Here is a 14685-nt window from a genome sequence, read left to right as displayed (position 1 = left end):
TGTCTCTCTGTGTCTCTCTGTGTCTCTCTGTGTCGCTCTGTGTCTCTCTGTGTCTCTCTGTGTCTCTCTGTGTCGCTCTGTGTCTCTCTGTGTCGCTCTGTGTCTCTCTGTGTCTCTCTGTGTCGCTCTGTGTCTCTCTGTGTCTCTCTGTGTCTCTCTCTGTGTCTCTCTCTGTCTCTCTCTGTGTCTCTCTGTGTCTCTCTGTGTCTCTCTGTGTCTCTCTGTGTCTCTCTGTGTCTCTCTCTGTGTCTCTCTGTGTCTCTCTGTGTCTCTCTGTGTCTCTCTCTGTGTCTCTCTGTCTCTCTGTGTCTCTCTGTGTCTCTCTGTGTCTCTCTGTGTCTCTCTGTGTCTCTCTCTGTGTCTCTCTGTGTCTCTCTGTGTCTCTCTGTGTCTCTCTGTGTCTCTCTGTGTCTCTCGCTCATATCACAGGCGTGACCTTTAGACCACCTTGTGGAAGGGAAGTAAACAAGTTGGCTATCTCCTAAACACACTTTAAGATAACATGCACGCACACACACACACACACACACACACACACACACACACACACACGCACGCGCACACACACACACGCACACAGTGTAGATACCTGTGGCTGGGAGGGCGAGGCTGTGAAGCTGAACTTCGTGTCTGTCCTGTATCAGGATAAATGTTGAACATTAATGGAACATACAAATGATCACAGAGACATCCATGTTTGCCTTTAAAAAGGGCCACTTCAACCCCTTTAGCAACCAGAGCTTATTTTAACCCATTTTGGGCGGGGGAACCCCTTTTGGTATTCGCATTATGTTATGCTTTAGCTATTGAGCTTGTAGATCTGCTATTTTTGAAAAATCGAAGAACGACTGACATAGAAACATAGCTTTTTCAGAAAACTGTCAGGATGTAGAAGACATTTTTAGAATCTGATCTCAGGTCAAAATGGGTTAAAGGGCCACTTCAACCCCTTTAGCAACCAGAGCTTATTTTAATGGTGTTTAGGACACAAGAAACACTTTCCTGGAGTTTTTGTATGTGTGTAATATGTGTTTTTAGATATTTTAGTCATGTTTATGACCAAACTGTCATGAAAATGTGGTCTCACTTCCTTCCTGGACTACAAGTCACACCTCCATGCAGCCGCCCCCCTCTCCAAAGGGAGGGGCAGTGCACCAAAGCATTATGGGCATTGTAGGATACTAGGAATTCAACAATCCAGTCAAACACACAGACTTCCATTATTTTTCTGCCCATAGGGTGCAAATGTCAAATTGTGCTACTGTTATCTACTACAAATACTATGAACATTGAGTGACTGCAGTTTCCGGTGGAATGTCCGTATACGGTTATAAAAATAAAAATAAACACTGCATAGCTCAGATATGACACATATCTGATCTGCTAGAACAGTGTTTCTCAACCTTTTTTAGGTAAGGTAAGGTAACTTTTATTTATAAAGCGCCTTTCAAAACAGTTGTTACAAGGTGCTGTACAATACAAAATAGGAATAAAACAAGAACATCACAATCAGAGATTTTAGGCACCAACCCCCCGAAATACTCATCATATTTGAATTGGGGACCCCCCAGAATTATCATATTTGAACTGGGGACCCCCCAAAATAATCATATTTGAACTGGGGACCCCCCAGAATTATCATATTTGAAATGGGGACCCCCAAAAAAATCATATTTGAACTGGGGACCCCCCCAAAATAATCATATTTGAACTGGGGACCCCCAAAATAATCATATTTGAACTGGGGACCCCCCAAAATAATCATATTTGAACTGGGGACCCCCCAGAATGATCATATTTGAAATGGGGACCCCCAAAAAAAACATATTTGAACTGGGGACCCCCCCAAAATAATCATATTTGAACTGGGGACCCCCCAGAATTATCATATTTGAAATGGGGACCCCCAAAATAATCATATTTGAACTGGGGACCCCCCAAAATAATCATATTTGAACTGGGGACCCCCCCAAAATAATCATATTTGAACTGGGGACCCCCCACCATGATAAGCACTTGGAATTGTAGGAGTGGGAGGAATCACATTTAGTTTGACTCGGTTCCCAGGGCGCGTGCGCGCGCGTGTGTGTGTGTGTGTGCGTGCGTGCGTGCGTGCGTGCGTGCGTGCGTGCGACTTCATTATGTTTCTGCCCATAGGGTGCAAATGTCAAATTGTGCTACTGTTATCTACTACAAAATCTACTACAAATACTATTAACATTGAGTGACTGCAGTTTCCGGTGGAATGTCCGTATACGGTTATAAAAATAAAATAAAACAATACATAGCTCAGATATGACACATATCTGATCTGCTAGAACAGTGTTTCTCAACCTTTTTTAGGTAAGGTAAGGTAACTTTTATTTATAAAGCGCCTTTCAAAACAGTTGTTACAAGGTGCTGTACAATACAAAATAGGAATAAAACAAGAACATCACAATCAGAGATTTTAGGCACCAACCCCCCCAAATACTCATCATATTTGAACTGGGGACCCCCCAGAATTATCATATTTGAACTGGGGACCCCCCAAAATAATCATATTTGAAATGGGGACCCCCAAAAAAAACATATTTGAACTGGGGACCCCCCCAAAATAATCATATTTGAACTGGGGACCCCCCAGAATTATCATATTTGAAATGGGGACCCCCAAAATAATCATATTTGAACTGGGGACCCCCCAAAATAATCATATTTGAACTGGGGACCCCCCCAAAATAATCATATTTGAACTGTGCGTGCGTGCGTGCGTGCGTGCGTGCGTGCGTGCGTGCGTGCGTGCGTGCGTGCGTGCGTGCGTGCGTGCGTGCGCCTCACCGCAGCGTGAACAGGTCCACTCTGCTCACTCTCAGCTGGTAGGACATCCCCAGGGTGGACAGCGTGGACACATCGATGTAGAAGAACTGCGTTTCGGACAGAGCGTGGGACGGGGGCTGGCACAGGGTGCGAGCCACGTGGGCGTACGGGTACTTCCTCTGGTAGCTGGAGAGAGAGAGAGAGAGAGAGAGAGAGAGGAGAGACAAACATTTAAAAACTAAAAATGTAAAATCGACCTTTAATTCTGAACTGAATTCAGATTCCCTCCTGGTTTGTTTGCAATGTTTTGCGATGTTAACCAAAACATATAGCCGATCTACAAACTCACATAACGCTGTGAGCTTGTAGAATCTGCTATTTTTTGGCGAGGAGATCGAGAAAAAAATAAAATAAAAAAAAGCACACACACACAAAGTACAGTGCAGGTGGGATGCGCACGCTTATTCCGACACACCAAAGGTCCAACATGTGGAAATCACCCGTTGCTCCAGACCCCGCCAAAAACATTGGCCGGAAACAAGCGGACTTGGCAACCCTGACAGATAGTCACTGTATGCACCTGACCGGAGACTGGACAAAGTCCAGGACCATGGAGAATGATAGATAGATAGCTCTGCTGTTACACAAGCACAGTATGGGAGATAACGCAGGTGACTGATGATAAACTGCTGCTCAACTTCAAACCCATTAGCAGTGTTGTCCAACACACTCCATTGCCTGGTTGTTGATGTGTGTCATATAATTAAGCTGAATGGCCCTGCCTCACCTTATAAGGCCTGGTATAAGTCATATAAATAACCTTATAAGGTTCAGTATGGCACGCACGCACGCACGCACGCACGCACGCACGCACGCACGCACGCACGCACGCACACACGCGCGCGCACACGCACGCACACACGCGCGCGCACGCACGCACGCAGGCACGCACGGCACGCACGCACACACGCGATTGATAAGGTTATCATTGATCAATTAATGAATGAATCGATAATAATTTAATTGACATCCCTACTGGGGACCCCCCAAGTTATTACATTTGAACTGGGGACCCCCCCAAAAAAATAATCACATTTGAACTGGGGACCCCCCAAAAATAATCACATTTGAACTGGGTACCCCCCCCCAAAAAAATAATCACATTTGAACTGGGGACCCCCCAAAAAATAATCACAAAAAAAAAAAGAATAACTGGGGACCAAGTTGGAATTGTAGGAGTTGAGGCATTACATTTAGTTTGACTCGAATTGAATAGCAGACCTGACTGAGACAGCACGCCCACACACACACACACACACACAAGTTGACACAACAAGCACACACAAGCATTCAAATATTGAAATTATGTCCTCCTCCGATACCGACTCACCGAGCTGACAAACCAGTATCCAAAAATGTGGATGTTCAAGAGCCAGCGCTCTAGTGTTGAAAACAGCCTGTAGGCAGCTGTGTTAAACTATAGTGTTGAAAACAGCCTGTAGGCAGCTGTGTTAAACTATAGTGTTGAAAACAGCCTGTAGGCAGCTGTGTTAAACTATAGTGTTGAAAACAGCTGTGTTAAACTATAGTGTTGAAAACAGCCTGTAGGTAGCTGTGTTAAACTATAGTGTTGAAAACAGCCTGTAAGCAGCTGTGTTAAACTATAGTGTTGAAAACAGCTGTGTTAAACTATAGTGTTGAAAACAGCCTGTAGGTAGCTGTGTTAAACTATAGTGTTAAACAGCCTGTAGGCAGCTGTGTTAAACTATAGTGTTAAACAGCCTGTAGGCTGCTGTGTTAAACTATAGTGTTGAAAACAGCCTGTAGGCTGCTGTGTTAAACTATAGTGTTAAACAGCCTGTAGGCAGCTGTGTTAAACTATAGTGTTGAAAACAGCCTGTAGGCAGCTGTGTTAAACTATAGTGTTGAAAACAGCCTGTAGGCAGCTGTGTTAAACTATAGTGTTGAAAACAGCCTGTAAGCAGCTGTGTTAAACTATAGTGTTGAAAACAGCTGTGTTAAACTATAGTGTTGAAAACAGCCTGTAGGTAGCTGTGTTAAACTATAGTGTTGAAAACAGCCTGTAAGCAGCTGTGTTAAACTATAGTGTTGAAAACAGCTGTGTTAAACTATAGTGTTGAAAACAGCCTGTAGGTAGCTGTGTTAAACTATAGTGTTAAACAGCCTGTAGGCAGCTGTGTTAAACTATAGTGTTGAAAACAGCCTGTAGGCAGCTGTGTTAAACTATAGTGTTGAAAACAGCCTGTAGGCAGCTGTGTTAAACTATAGTGTTGAAAACAGCTGTGTTAAACTATAGTGTTGAAAACAGCCTGTAGGTAGCTGTGTTAAACTATAGTGTTGAAAACAGCCTGTAAGCAGCTGTGTTAAACTATAGTGTTGAAAACAGCTGTGTTAAACTATAGTGTTGAAAACAGCCTGTAGGTAGCTGTGTTAAACTATAGTGTTGAAAACAGCCTGTAGGTAGCTGTGTTAAACTATAGTGTTAAACAGCCTGTAGGCAGCTGTGTTAAACTATAGTGTTGAAAACAGCCTGTAGGCAGCTGTGTTAAACTATAGTGTTGAAAACAGCCTGTAGGCAGCTGTGTTAAACTATAGTGTTGAAAACAGCCTGTAGGCAGCTGTGTTAAACTATAGTGTTAAACAGCCTGTAGGCAGCTGTGTTAAACTATAGTGTTGAAAACAGCCTGTAGGCAGCTGTGTTAAACTATAGTGTTGAAAACAGCCTGTAGACAGCTGTGTTAAACTATAGTGTTGAAAACAGCCTGTAGGCAGCTGTGTTAAACTATAGTGTTGAACACAGCCTGTAGGCAGCTGTGTTAAACTATAGTGTTGAAAACAGCCTGTAGGCAGCTGTGTTAAACTATAGTGTTGAAAACAGCCTGTAGGCAGCTGTGTTAAACTATAGTGTTGAAAACAGCCTGTAGGCAGCTGTGTTAAACTATAGTGTTGAAAACAGCCTGTAGGCAGCTGTGTTAAACTATAGTGTTGAAAACAGCCTGTAGGCAGCTGTGTTAAACTATAGTGTTAAACAGCCTGTAGGCAGCTGTGTTAAACTATAGTGTTGAAAACAGCCTGTAGGCAGCTGTGTTAAACTATAGTGTTGAAAACAGCCTGTAGACAGCTGTGTTAAACTATAGTGTTGAAAACAGCCTGTAGGCAGCTGTGTTAAACTATAGTGTTGAACACAGCCTGTAGGCAGCTGTGTTAAACTATAGTGTTGAAAACAGCCTGTAGGCAGCTGTGTTAAACTATAGTGTTGAAAACAGCCTGTAGGCAGCTGTGTTAAACTATAGTGTTGAAAACAGCCTGTAGGCAGCTGTGTTAAACTATAGTGTTGAAAACAGCCTGTAAGCAGCTGTGTTAAACTATAGTGTTGAAAACAGCCTGTAGGCAGCTGTGTTAAACTATAGTGTTGAAAACAGCCTGTAGGCAGCTGTGTTAAACTATAGTGTTGAAAACAGCCTGTAGGCAGCTGTGTTAAACTATAGTGTTGAAAACAGCCTGTAGGCAGCTGTGTTAAACTATAGTGTTGATAACAGCCTGTAGGCAGCTGTGTTAAACTATAGTGTTGAAAACAGCCTGTAGGCAGCTGTGTTAAACTATAGTGTTGAAAACAGCCTGTAGGCAGCTGTGTTAAACTATAGTGTTGAAAACAGCCTGTAGGCAGCTGTGTTAAACTATAGTGTTGAAAACAGCCTGTAGGCAGCTGTGTTAAACTATAGTGTTGAAAACAGCTGTGTTAAACTATAGTGTTGAAAACAGCCTGTAGGCAGCTGTGTTAAACTATAGTGTTAAACAGCCTGTAGGCAGCTGTGTTAAACTATAGTGTTGAAAACAGCCTGTAGGTAGCTGTGTTAAACTATAGTGTTAAACAGCCTGTAGGCAGCTGTGTTAAACTATAGTGTTGAAAACAGCCTGTAGGCTGCTGTGTTAAACTATAGTGTTGAACACAGCCTGTAGGCTGCTGTGTTAAACTATAGTGTTGAAAACAGCCTGTATGCAGCTGTGTTAAACTATAGTGTTGAAAACAGCCTGTAGGCTGCTGTGTTAAACTATAGTGTTGAACACAGCCTGTAGGCAGCTGTGTTAAACTATAGTGTTGAAAACAGCCTGTAGGCCTGCTGTGTTAAACTATAGTGTTGAAAACAGCCTGTAGGCAGCTGTGTTAAACTATAGTGTTGAAAACAGCCTGTAGGCAGCTGTGTTAAACTATAGTGTTGAAAACAGCCTGTAGGCAGCTGTGTTAAACTATAGTGTTGAAAACAGCCTGTAGGCAGCTGTGTTAAACTACAGTGTTGAAAACAGCCTGTAGGCAGCTGTGTTAAACTATAGTGTTGAAAACAGCCTGTACAGCCTGTAGGCTGCTGTGTTAAACTATAGTGTTGAAAACAGCCTGTAGGCAGCTGTGTTAAACTACAGTGTTGAAAACAGCCTGTAGGCAGCTGTGTTAAACTATAGTGTTGAAAACAGCCTGTAGGCAGCTGTGTTAAACTATAGTGTTGAAAACAGCCTGTAGGCAGCTGTGTTAAACTATAGTGTTGAAAACAGCCTGTAGGCAGCTGTGTTAAACTAGTGTTGAAAACAGCCTGTAGGCAGCTGTGTTAAACTATAGTGTTGAAAACAGCCTGTAGGCAGCTGTGTTAAACTATAGTGTTGAAAACAGCCTGTACAGCCTGTAGGCTGCTGTGTTAAACTATAGTGTTGAAAACAGCCTGTAGGCAGCTGTGTTAAACTATAGTGTTGAAAACAGCCTGTACAGCCTGTAGGCTGCTGTGTTAAACTATAGTGTTGAAAACAGCCTGTAGGCAGCTGTGTTAAACTATAGTGTTGAAAACAGCCTGTAGGCAGCTGTGTTAAACTATAGTGTTGAAAACAGCCTGTAGGCAGCTGTGTTAAACTATAGTGTTGAAAACAGCCTGTAGGCAGCTGTGTTAAACTATAGTGTTGAAAACAGCCTGTAGGCAGCTGTGTTAAACTATAGTGTTGAAAACAGCCTGTAGGCAGCTGTGTTAAACTATAGTGTTGAAAACAGCCTGTAGGCAGCTGTGTTAAACTATAGTGTTGAAAACAGCCTGTAGGCAGCTGTGTTAAACTATAGTGTTGAAAACAGCCTGTAGGCTGCTGTGTTAAACTTTCGGAGAAGCCTAGCCAGTCAGGATAGACACTCTGCCCAGTGACTCGCACGCACGCACGCACGCACGCTGAAAAAACTATTTTTCTATGTCAGTCGTTCTTAGATTTTTCAAAAATAGCAGACCTACAAGCTCGTAGCGCGCCACTTGGTGGCGCGCTATGAGCTTGTAGATCTGCTATTTTTCAATAGCTAAAGCATAACATAATGCTAACACCAAAAGGGGTTCCCACCCAAAATGGGTTAAAAGGGGAATACCACTAATTTTCAACATTTTACTATGTCATTAAAATACCTTAGTTGCTGTGTGTAAATAATAAAAAAGTCCCCCAATTCTGTGTTGCCTAGAACTGGAGGTTTTTTTTATCATTACCACACCATAGACAACCAATATACCGGTAAGGCAAATTTTCCCAAATGTCATCATGCTTTAAGTAGCATGTGACAATTGTGACATGTCAAACTAGGGGGTTTTTATGATTCTGAATCGATTCCAAGAATTAGTTTTGTACGAAAAACACTCCTTGGCCTAAAAAGGCCATAGCATCAGCAGAAATGTGGTAAGGTCAACACAAATGTGATGAGGTCAGTACATTTGAGCACATTTTGGCAAGTGGCTATTTTTCATAACTTTTTTTTCGCAATGTTCCCGGCAGAGCAGGCCTCTCATTCGGTGGACCTTAATTGACCAAATGAATAGAAGAAACACAAATAAAAAGTACGGCATGACATCACAGGTCCTGTCCAATAGGCCTATCTCACAGCCCGCTTTTCACGCCCACTTCCGGTAAATAGTGGTGTCATTAACATTAGCATTTACACGTTTTTTTCTCTGGAGAATCTAAGTACATTTTCTAATGTAAAAATGTGACAGACCAATATTATTATGAAGCAAACAAGATGGTAAATCAGCTCGAACAGATAGAACAAACCTTACCTTGAGAAAACAAAAGTTGTAGACTTCTTAAATTACCTCTGTTAACATGTAGCGTCTATGGAGTGACGTCACGCTATCACCACTAACCCCGAAAGGGGGCGTATTAAGGGGGGCGGGGAAATTCTGTGAGATAGGCTTATTTTGGGCCTGTGGCTCCACCGGCTATAAGAGATGTACTCACAGTCCTCGGAGGATGAGAGGCACCTGGAAAGACAGGACGGCCTGCTTCTGTCTCACCACGAACAGGATGGGACTCTCCAGGACCTGAGAGAGGACGTCCACATATACACGCACCCCTTCTGTCTGTGAAACACAACATCAAATATAGATAAATATAACAGGACAGACACACGCACCCCTTCTGTCTGTGAAACACAACCCCAAATATATATAACAGAATGGACACACGCATCCCTTCCGTCTGTGGGACAACCCAAAATATATATAACAGGACACACGCACCCCTTCTGTCTGTGAAACACAACCCCAAAAATATATATAACAGAATGGACACACGCACCCCTTCTGTCTGTGAAACACAACATAAAATATATATAACAGGACACACGCACCCCTTCTGTCTGTGGGACAACCCAAAATATATATAACAGGACACACGCACCCCTTCTGTCTGTGAAACACAACATAAAATATATATAAATATAACAGGACACACGCACAGATTAAAATAGGGTGCATTTTGCATCCCAAAACGCAGTTTAGAGTTGAGGGACGCAATAAAACAACGACCTCTGCATCCACGGGATGCACTACTGTAGGGCGACTGTGGCTCAGGAGGTAGAGCAGGTCGTCCATTGATCCATGGGTCGGCGGTTCGAATCCCGGCTCCTCCTGTCTACATGTCGAAGTGTCCTTGGGCAAGACACTGAACCCCAAATTGCTCCCGATGTGCTGGTTGGTACCTTGCATGGCTTCCGTCGCCATCGGTGTATGAATGTGTGTGTGAATGGGTGAATGTAATGCACAATCTATGTAAAGCGCCTTGGATAAAGGCGCTATATAAATGCACCATTTATCATTTACCATTTACTACTGTACTGTTTTTTATTCTAGTTTATTTTGCTAGCTTTAGTTATAATAATAATTTCTTCTTCTGTTTTCTACATGAATATGACCACATTATAACCATATAAAATGAAATGGGAGTTAAATGCTGCAATTTGTAAAAATGGCAAAATATGACTCCTTAAACGTCGTTGAAGGTGGGACTCATGAAATGTCCCTGGGACTCATCTAACAGACCATCCCTGCATCCCGGGACTCATTACATTGAAAACCTATTTACATCACTGACCCCTTCTGTCTGTGAAACACAACCCCAAAAATATATAACGGTAACAGAATGGGACACACGCAGCTCTTCTGTCAAAGTCAAAGTCGTACGATTTAGTCACACACGTTACCGCAGTGAAATTTGTTCTCCGCATTTGACCCATCTCTTATGGAGCGGTGAGCCACAGCGTGCGCCGCGCTCGGGAATCATTAGTTGATTTGACCCCCCAATCCAACCCATTGATGCTGAGTGCCAAGCAGGGAGGCATTGGGTCCCATTCTTACAGTCTTTGGTATTACCCGGGCCGGGGATCGAACCCCCGACCTCCCAGTTTCAGGGCGGACACTCTAACCACAAAGCCACTGTCTGGTCTGTGGGACAAACAGATAGATGTATAAATATAACACTCACTTTATTCCTGGAGACGGTGTGGTTGAAGGATACAGATAGATAGTGTGGTTGTATAATACTCACTTTATTCCTGGAGACGGTGTGGTTGAAGGATACAGATAGATAGTGTGGTTGTATAATACTCACTTTATTCCTGGAGACGGTGTGGTTGAAGGCGTAGATAGTCTGGTTGTCGCTGGTCACCGTGTCGTTGTAGAGCACGTCGAACTCCGCCTCCAACTGCACCACCGTCTTGGTGCCGATGGCGCCGCAGCCGACCAGACACGTCCACAGCAGCAGGCCCGCCAAGACCCCCCTGCCCCCGCCGCCGCCGCCAAAGGTTCGAGACCCCCGCCGCCCCGCCAACCCGGGTGGTCCCGAGATGGTGGTGGTGGCGGCGACGGTGGGATTCTTGTGTCGAGACTTCCAGCAGCAGCACAGCCTCCTCGAACCCATGATGTCTCCACAACCACTCGGGTCTGTGAAAGAGAGAATATGGATCCTTTATAAGACAGTGGTTCCCAGGGCCAGGGGTCCTTGAGGGAGTTCCAGGGGGGTCCCCAGTTAAATGATAGTTAGGAATCAAATGGACCCGTATGGGTCTGTAACTCAGACAGTGTACAAATGGAACGAAACGGAACCTAACGGGTCCATTTGGTTCCATTTGTACACTCTCAAGGAGGTAAATGAACATTGCTTTTACAATATAAATTGGGGTCTCTCAGAGATAGAAATGCCATTAAATGGGGGTCCGTAGACTAATGCATGTCAAAATGGGGGGTCCTTGAAATGAAACGGGTTGAGAATCACTGCTAGAGCTGTTAAAATCTTCTCTTATGGGGAGGGGGGGGGGGGGGTCCCTGGCCTTATCTCTTCAAATGGGGGTCCGTGGGCAAATTTGTGTCAATTTGGGGGTCCTTGACATGAAATAGTTTTGGAACCACTGCTTTAAGACCTGAGGCCGATTCTACAAAATGTCTTCCATATCCTAATGTTTCTATATCAGTGGTGCTCAAACTTTTCCATGTCAAGTACGAAGTACCACCCAAAGTTATACGTATTATCATTGTATTCACCTGGTGTGGTCATTCAGGGCTATAGCTCTTTATGTGTTTCTGGTCATTGTCCGGTCATTTTGTATGTCTGGCAAAAAAAATATTTGGACAAGACCCACGATTGATGATTGATCATGATGATTGTATTTCCTTTACTTTTTCTTTTTTTCTTTTGCATAGTTGTGTGTATCTGTCTATCTTCAATGTGTTCAATGAAGTCGTGCCCATGCAAACTGTTAATATAATACTCAATCATTCAAAACGATCGATTCTGACATTTGTATTATCTACGAAAATCGATTAAAAATACATCTATGATAGTCTTGATCCGAGGCTAGCAGAGAGACCCGCCCTAGCCTACTGCCATGACAATACTACCATTTAAAGCAGTGGATCTCAACCAGTGGTCCGGGGACTCGACAACAAAATATTCTTTAGTTTGGGTCTGAGAGCCTGTGAGAGGCTAAATGTCATCAGATATAGTGGTCAAATTGTGGCTCAAACGCTGAGTAAATAATGGACCTTGATGTGAAAAAGGTTACTTGAAAACCACTGCTCTATAGCCAATACAATACTATAGTATCAGAGCCATTAAAGGCTGTATCAGTATTATAACAAATTAATAATGGACCTTGATGTGAAAAGGGTAGAAACCCACAGGTCTGCTGCCATGCCAATAGTACTATCAGAATATAGAGCCATTTTAAAGGGTTTTCTGATTGATTGAAAATGTTATTTCACAGTAAAATGGGAAAGTAAAATTGTGCTTTGAAACGAAAGCACAATAAAGTCAATAAGAAAACTCTTACTTTCGAGGACGAAACCATGAAAAAGCACTAAGACTTGTTGTGTACAACAGGGGTCCTCCATTTTCAATTCATCAGAGGGTGTTTTGATTGAAGTATTTATTAACAGTTTGCAGAATTACAGTACATTTCAACATACACAACTCAATACAAAAACTGTCAACTGTGAGTGGACGACCCAATAAAGCACTACACTTGTTTACAAGAGGGTCCACCTTATTGTTCAATCCATCATAACATTTAGAGACGTACAAATATACACTTCTATACAGCCTAAAAAACAGGAAATCGTCATAGAGGGGGTATTATAATAACAAGTAAATAGATAATAATCACTTACCACGGACTGTGTGTGTTTAATGTTCCATTCACACCAATAATAGCAGCTAGCTGGCTGTGACTCAGACTCTCTGAGACGTGCCAGGAATGAATAAAGTTACAACACTAGTATGTGTCAATAACAGTCTGTGAAGACACATTAAAATAGAAATATAGGTCCAGCTATGCCTCGACAGAGAGAGAGAGACAGTAAGACATACAACTTTAAGTCACTGTGACCGTCACGCCATCAGGAAATATGAGTTATTAGTATTATTATTATCTGGAACGAATGTTATTCCCATCAACGCTTCTTCTTCCTCCTTTCACTTCTTGTTGTTGTGCTACTGGCCCAGCAGGCTAGCTTGTTAGCCACAGGCAGCTAAGCTAAACAACAACAGCAGTATTAAGGAAAGAGAAAACCGACGATATTTATTATCGTCTATAGTCCAGCAGAGAACCGAACCGAACCGAACTTAACCCGAGCCGAACCGAACCGGCATCGGTTGTCACCGTCCGATGCTTTGGTGGTGATGACTTGTCACTCACTCACTCACACACTACACTGTGTAGTTGTGTGTGTAATGCATTTAATGAGTGTTGCCAGGTTGTGTGAGAGAGATAAGCATCCAGGTCTATGAAAAGAAGCGACTATAGCAGTGGGTTTTACATTTCAAGTTCCATTATTTATGAGCCACGGACCACCATTTGATGACATTTAGCCTCTCAGACCCAAGCATACCGTATGTTATCGTTGGATAAGATTTCTTCCAAATTCTCTTGTAAATTAGGTAATGCAGATGTTTAACAATAATGTAACTGTTGAGAGCGTTTCATTTTACACTCTCAAGAGTTAAAGCTCTATAAGGGTACATTTGGTTACCAACTCTTTAGCTGGAGACCACCTGGAATCCCCTCAAGGACCACTGGTGGTCTCCGGACCATTGGTTGAAAACCACTGGACTATATACTGTTGATTGAATAGCAGATCTACAAACTCACAGCGCATTGCATGTTGTGAGCTTGTAGATCAGCTATTTTCAACAAAACAAATATTGTGGAAAATGAAGTGACAAGAAATGGAATATTATGTTGAAACATTTTAATGACACAAATCTGGTATGGGGTCATTGCGGGGGTCCCTCAGCCCTGGCACAAAATAGCTCTGGTCTGGTCCATAGCCCTAATTTGCATTCGGGCTATGTACCAGAGCTAGGCACAACATTTTCTTTAGATGTATAGGGTCCCTTGGACAAGACATGGACATGTGTGGGAATCACTTGTTCACGACATTTAGGAAACAAGCCCAAATCAGCGACCATACTTTAGAAACAAGCCCAAAAAAACCCACAAAGCAGCTTTACAGGGAAAAATAAAGCCAAAGTCGCTTATAATAGGCGGACATGGCAACCCTGCTCTGTCTGTCTGTCTGCTCTCTAGCGCCCCCTCCACGCTCACACCAGACAGTAAACAAACGCGGCGCCATGACGTCATACGCTCACGCACGCGTCGACCTGTCTTAAAGGGAAACTTCACCGTTTTTGCAAAAAATATACATGACGTTTAGAAGATTTAGAACACTTTCCTGTGGGTCTTTATGTGTGTAATATGTGGTTTTAGATATTTTAGATTTGTAGCAGTGAGCCCAGTGTCTCTGATGTCATGGACACTGGGCTCACTTACTTCCTGGACTACATGTTGTCTCAGTAAGACAGCCCTCCCCCTATCCACAAGGAGGAGCAGTGCACCGAAGCATTATGGGAATTGTTGTCCAGGAAGGTCATTAACATATATTCTTTAAAAGGGTACTTCCCTTTAACCTCACTCCCCATATTTCCATAGCCTACTGGTATTGGTTTTCAACCCTTTTCATATTGAGGTCCATTGTTTGTTCATCAGTTGAGTCACGGTCCGTGACTCACGGACCACCATTT

General features: G+C 43.0%; 1 protein-coding gene across 4 annotated transcripts in view; it reads right to left on the bottom strand.

The window, feature by feature from the left end:
- Window positions 1-13323, bottom strand: part of sidt2 (SID1 transmembrane family, member 2) — a 51142-nt gene extending 37819 nt beyond the window's left edge. For all 4 annotated transcript variants that reach the window (XR_013791162.1, XR_013791163.1, XR_013791164.1 and 1 more), the window contains exons 1-5: window positions 12774-13323; window positions 10720-11051; window positions 9070-9191; window positions 2821-2985; window positions 590-635 (exon numbers count right to left, since the gene is read on the bottom strand). Coding sequence is in view for 1 of the 4 variants with exons in the window: in XM_079514771.1 (XP_079370897.1) it covers window positions 590-635; window positions 2821-2985; window positions 9070-9191; window positions 10720-11028 (642 nt within the window). In the remaining 3 variants the exon portion in view is untranslated. The remainder of the gene's footprint in view (window positions 1-589; window positions 636-2820; window positions 2986-9069; window positions 9192-10719; window positions 11052-12773) is intronic.
- Between the last annotated feature and the right edge of the window lie 1362 nt (window positions 13324-14685).

This window comes from Electrona antarctica (genome assembly GCF_951216825.1).
Source record: "Electrona antarctica genome assembly, chromosome: 11".
In the NCBI taxonomy this organism is placed as follows: Eukaryota; Metazoa; Chordata; class Actinopteri; order Myctophiformes; family Myctophidae; genus Electrona; species Electrona antarctica.
This window is presented reverse-complemented; position numbering and strand designations above follow the sequence as displayed.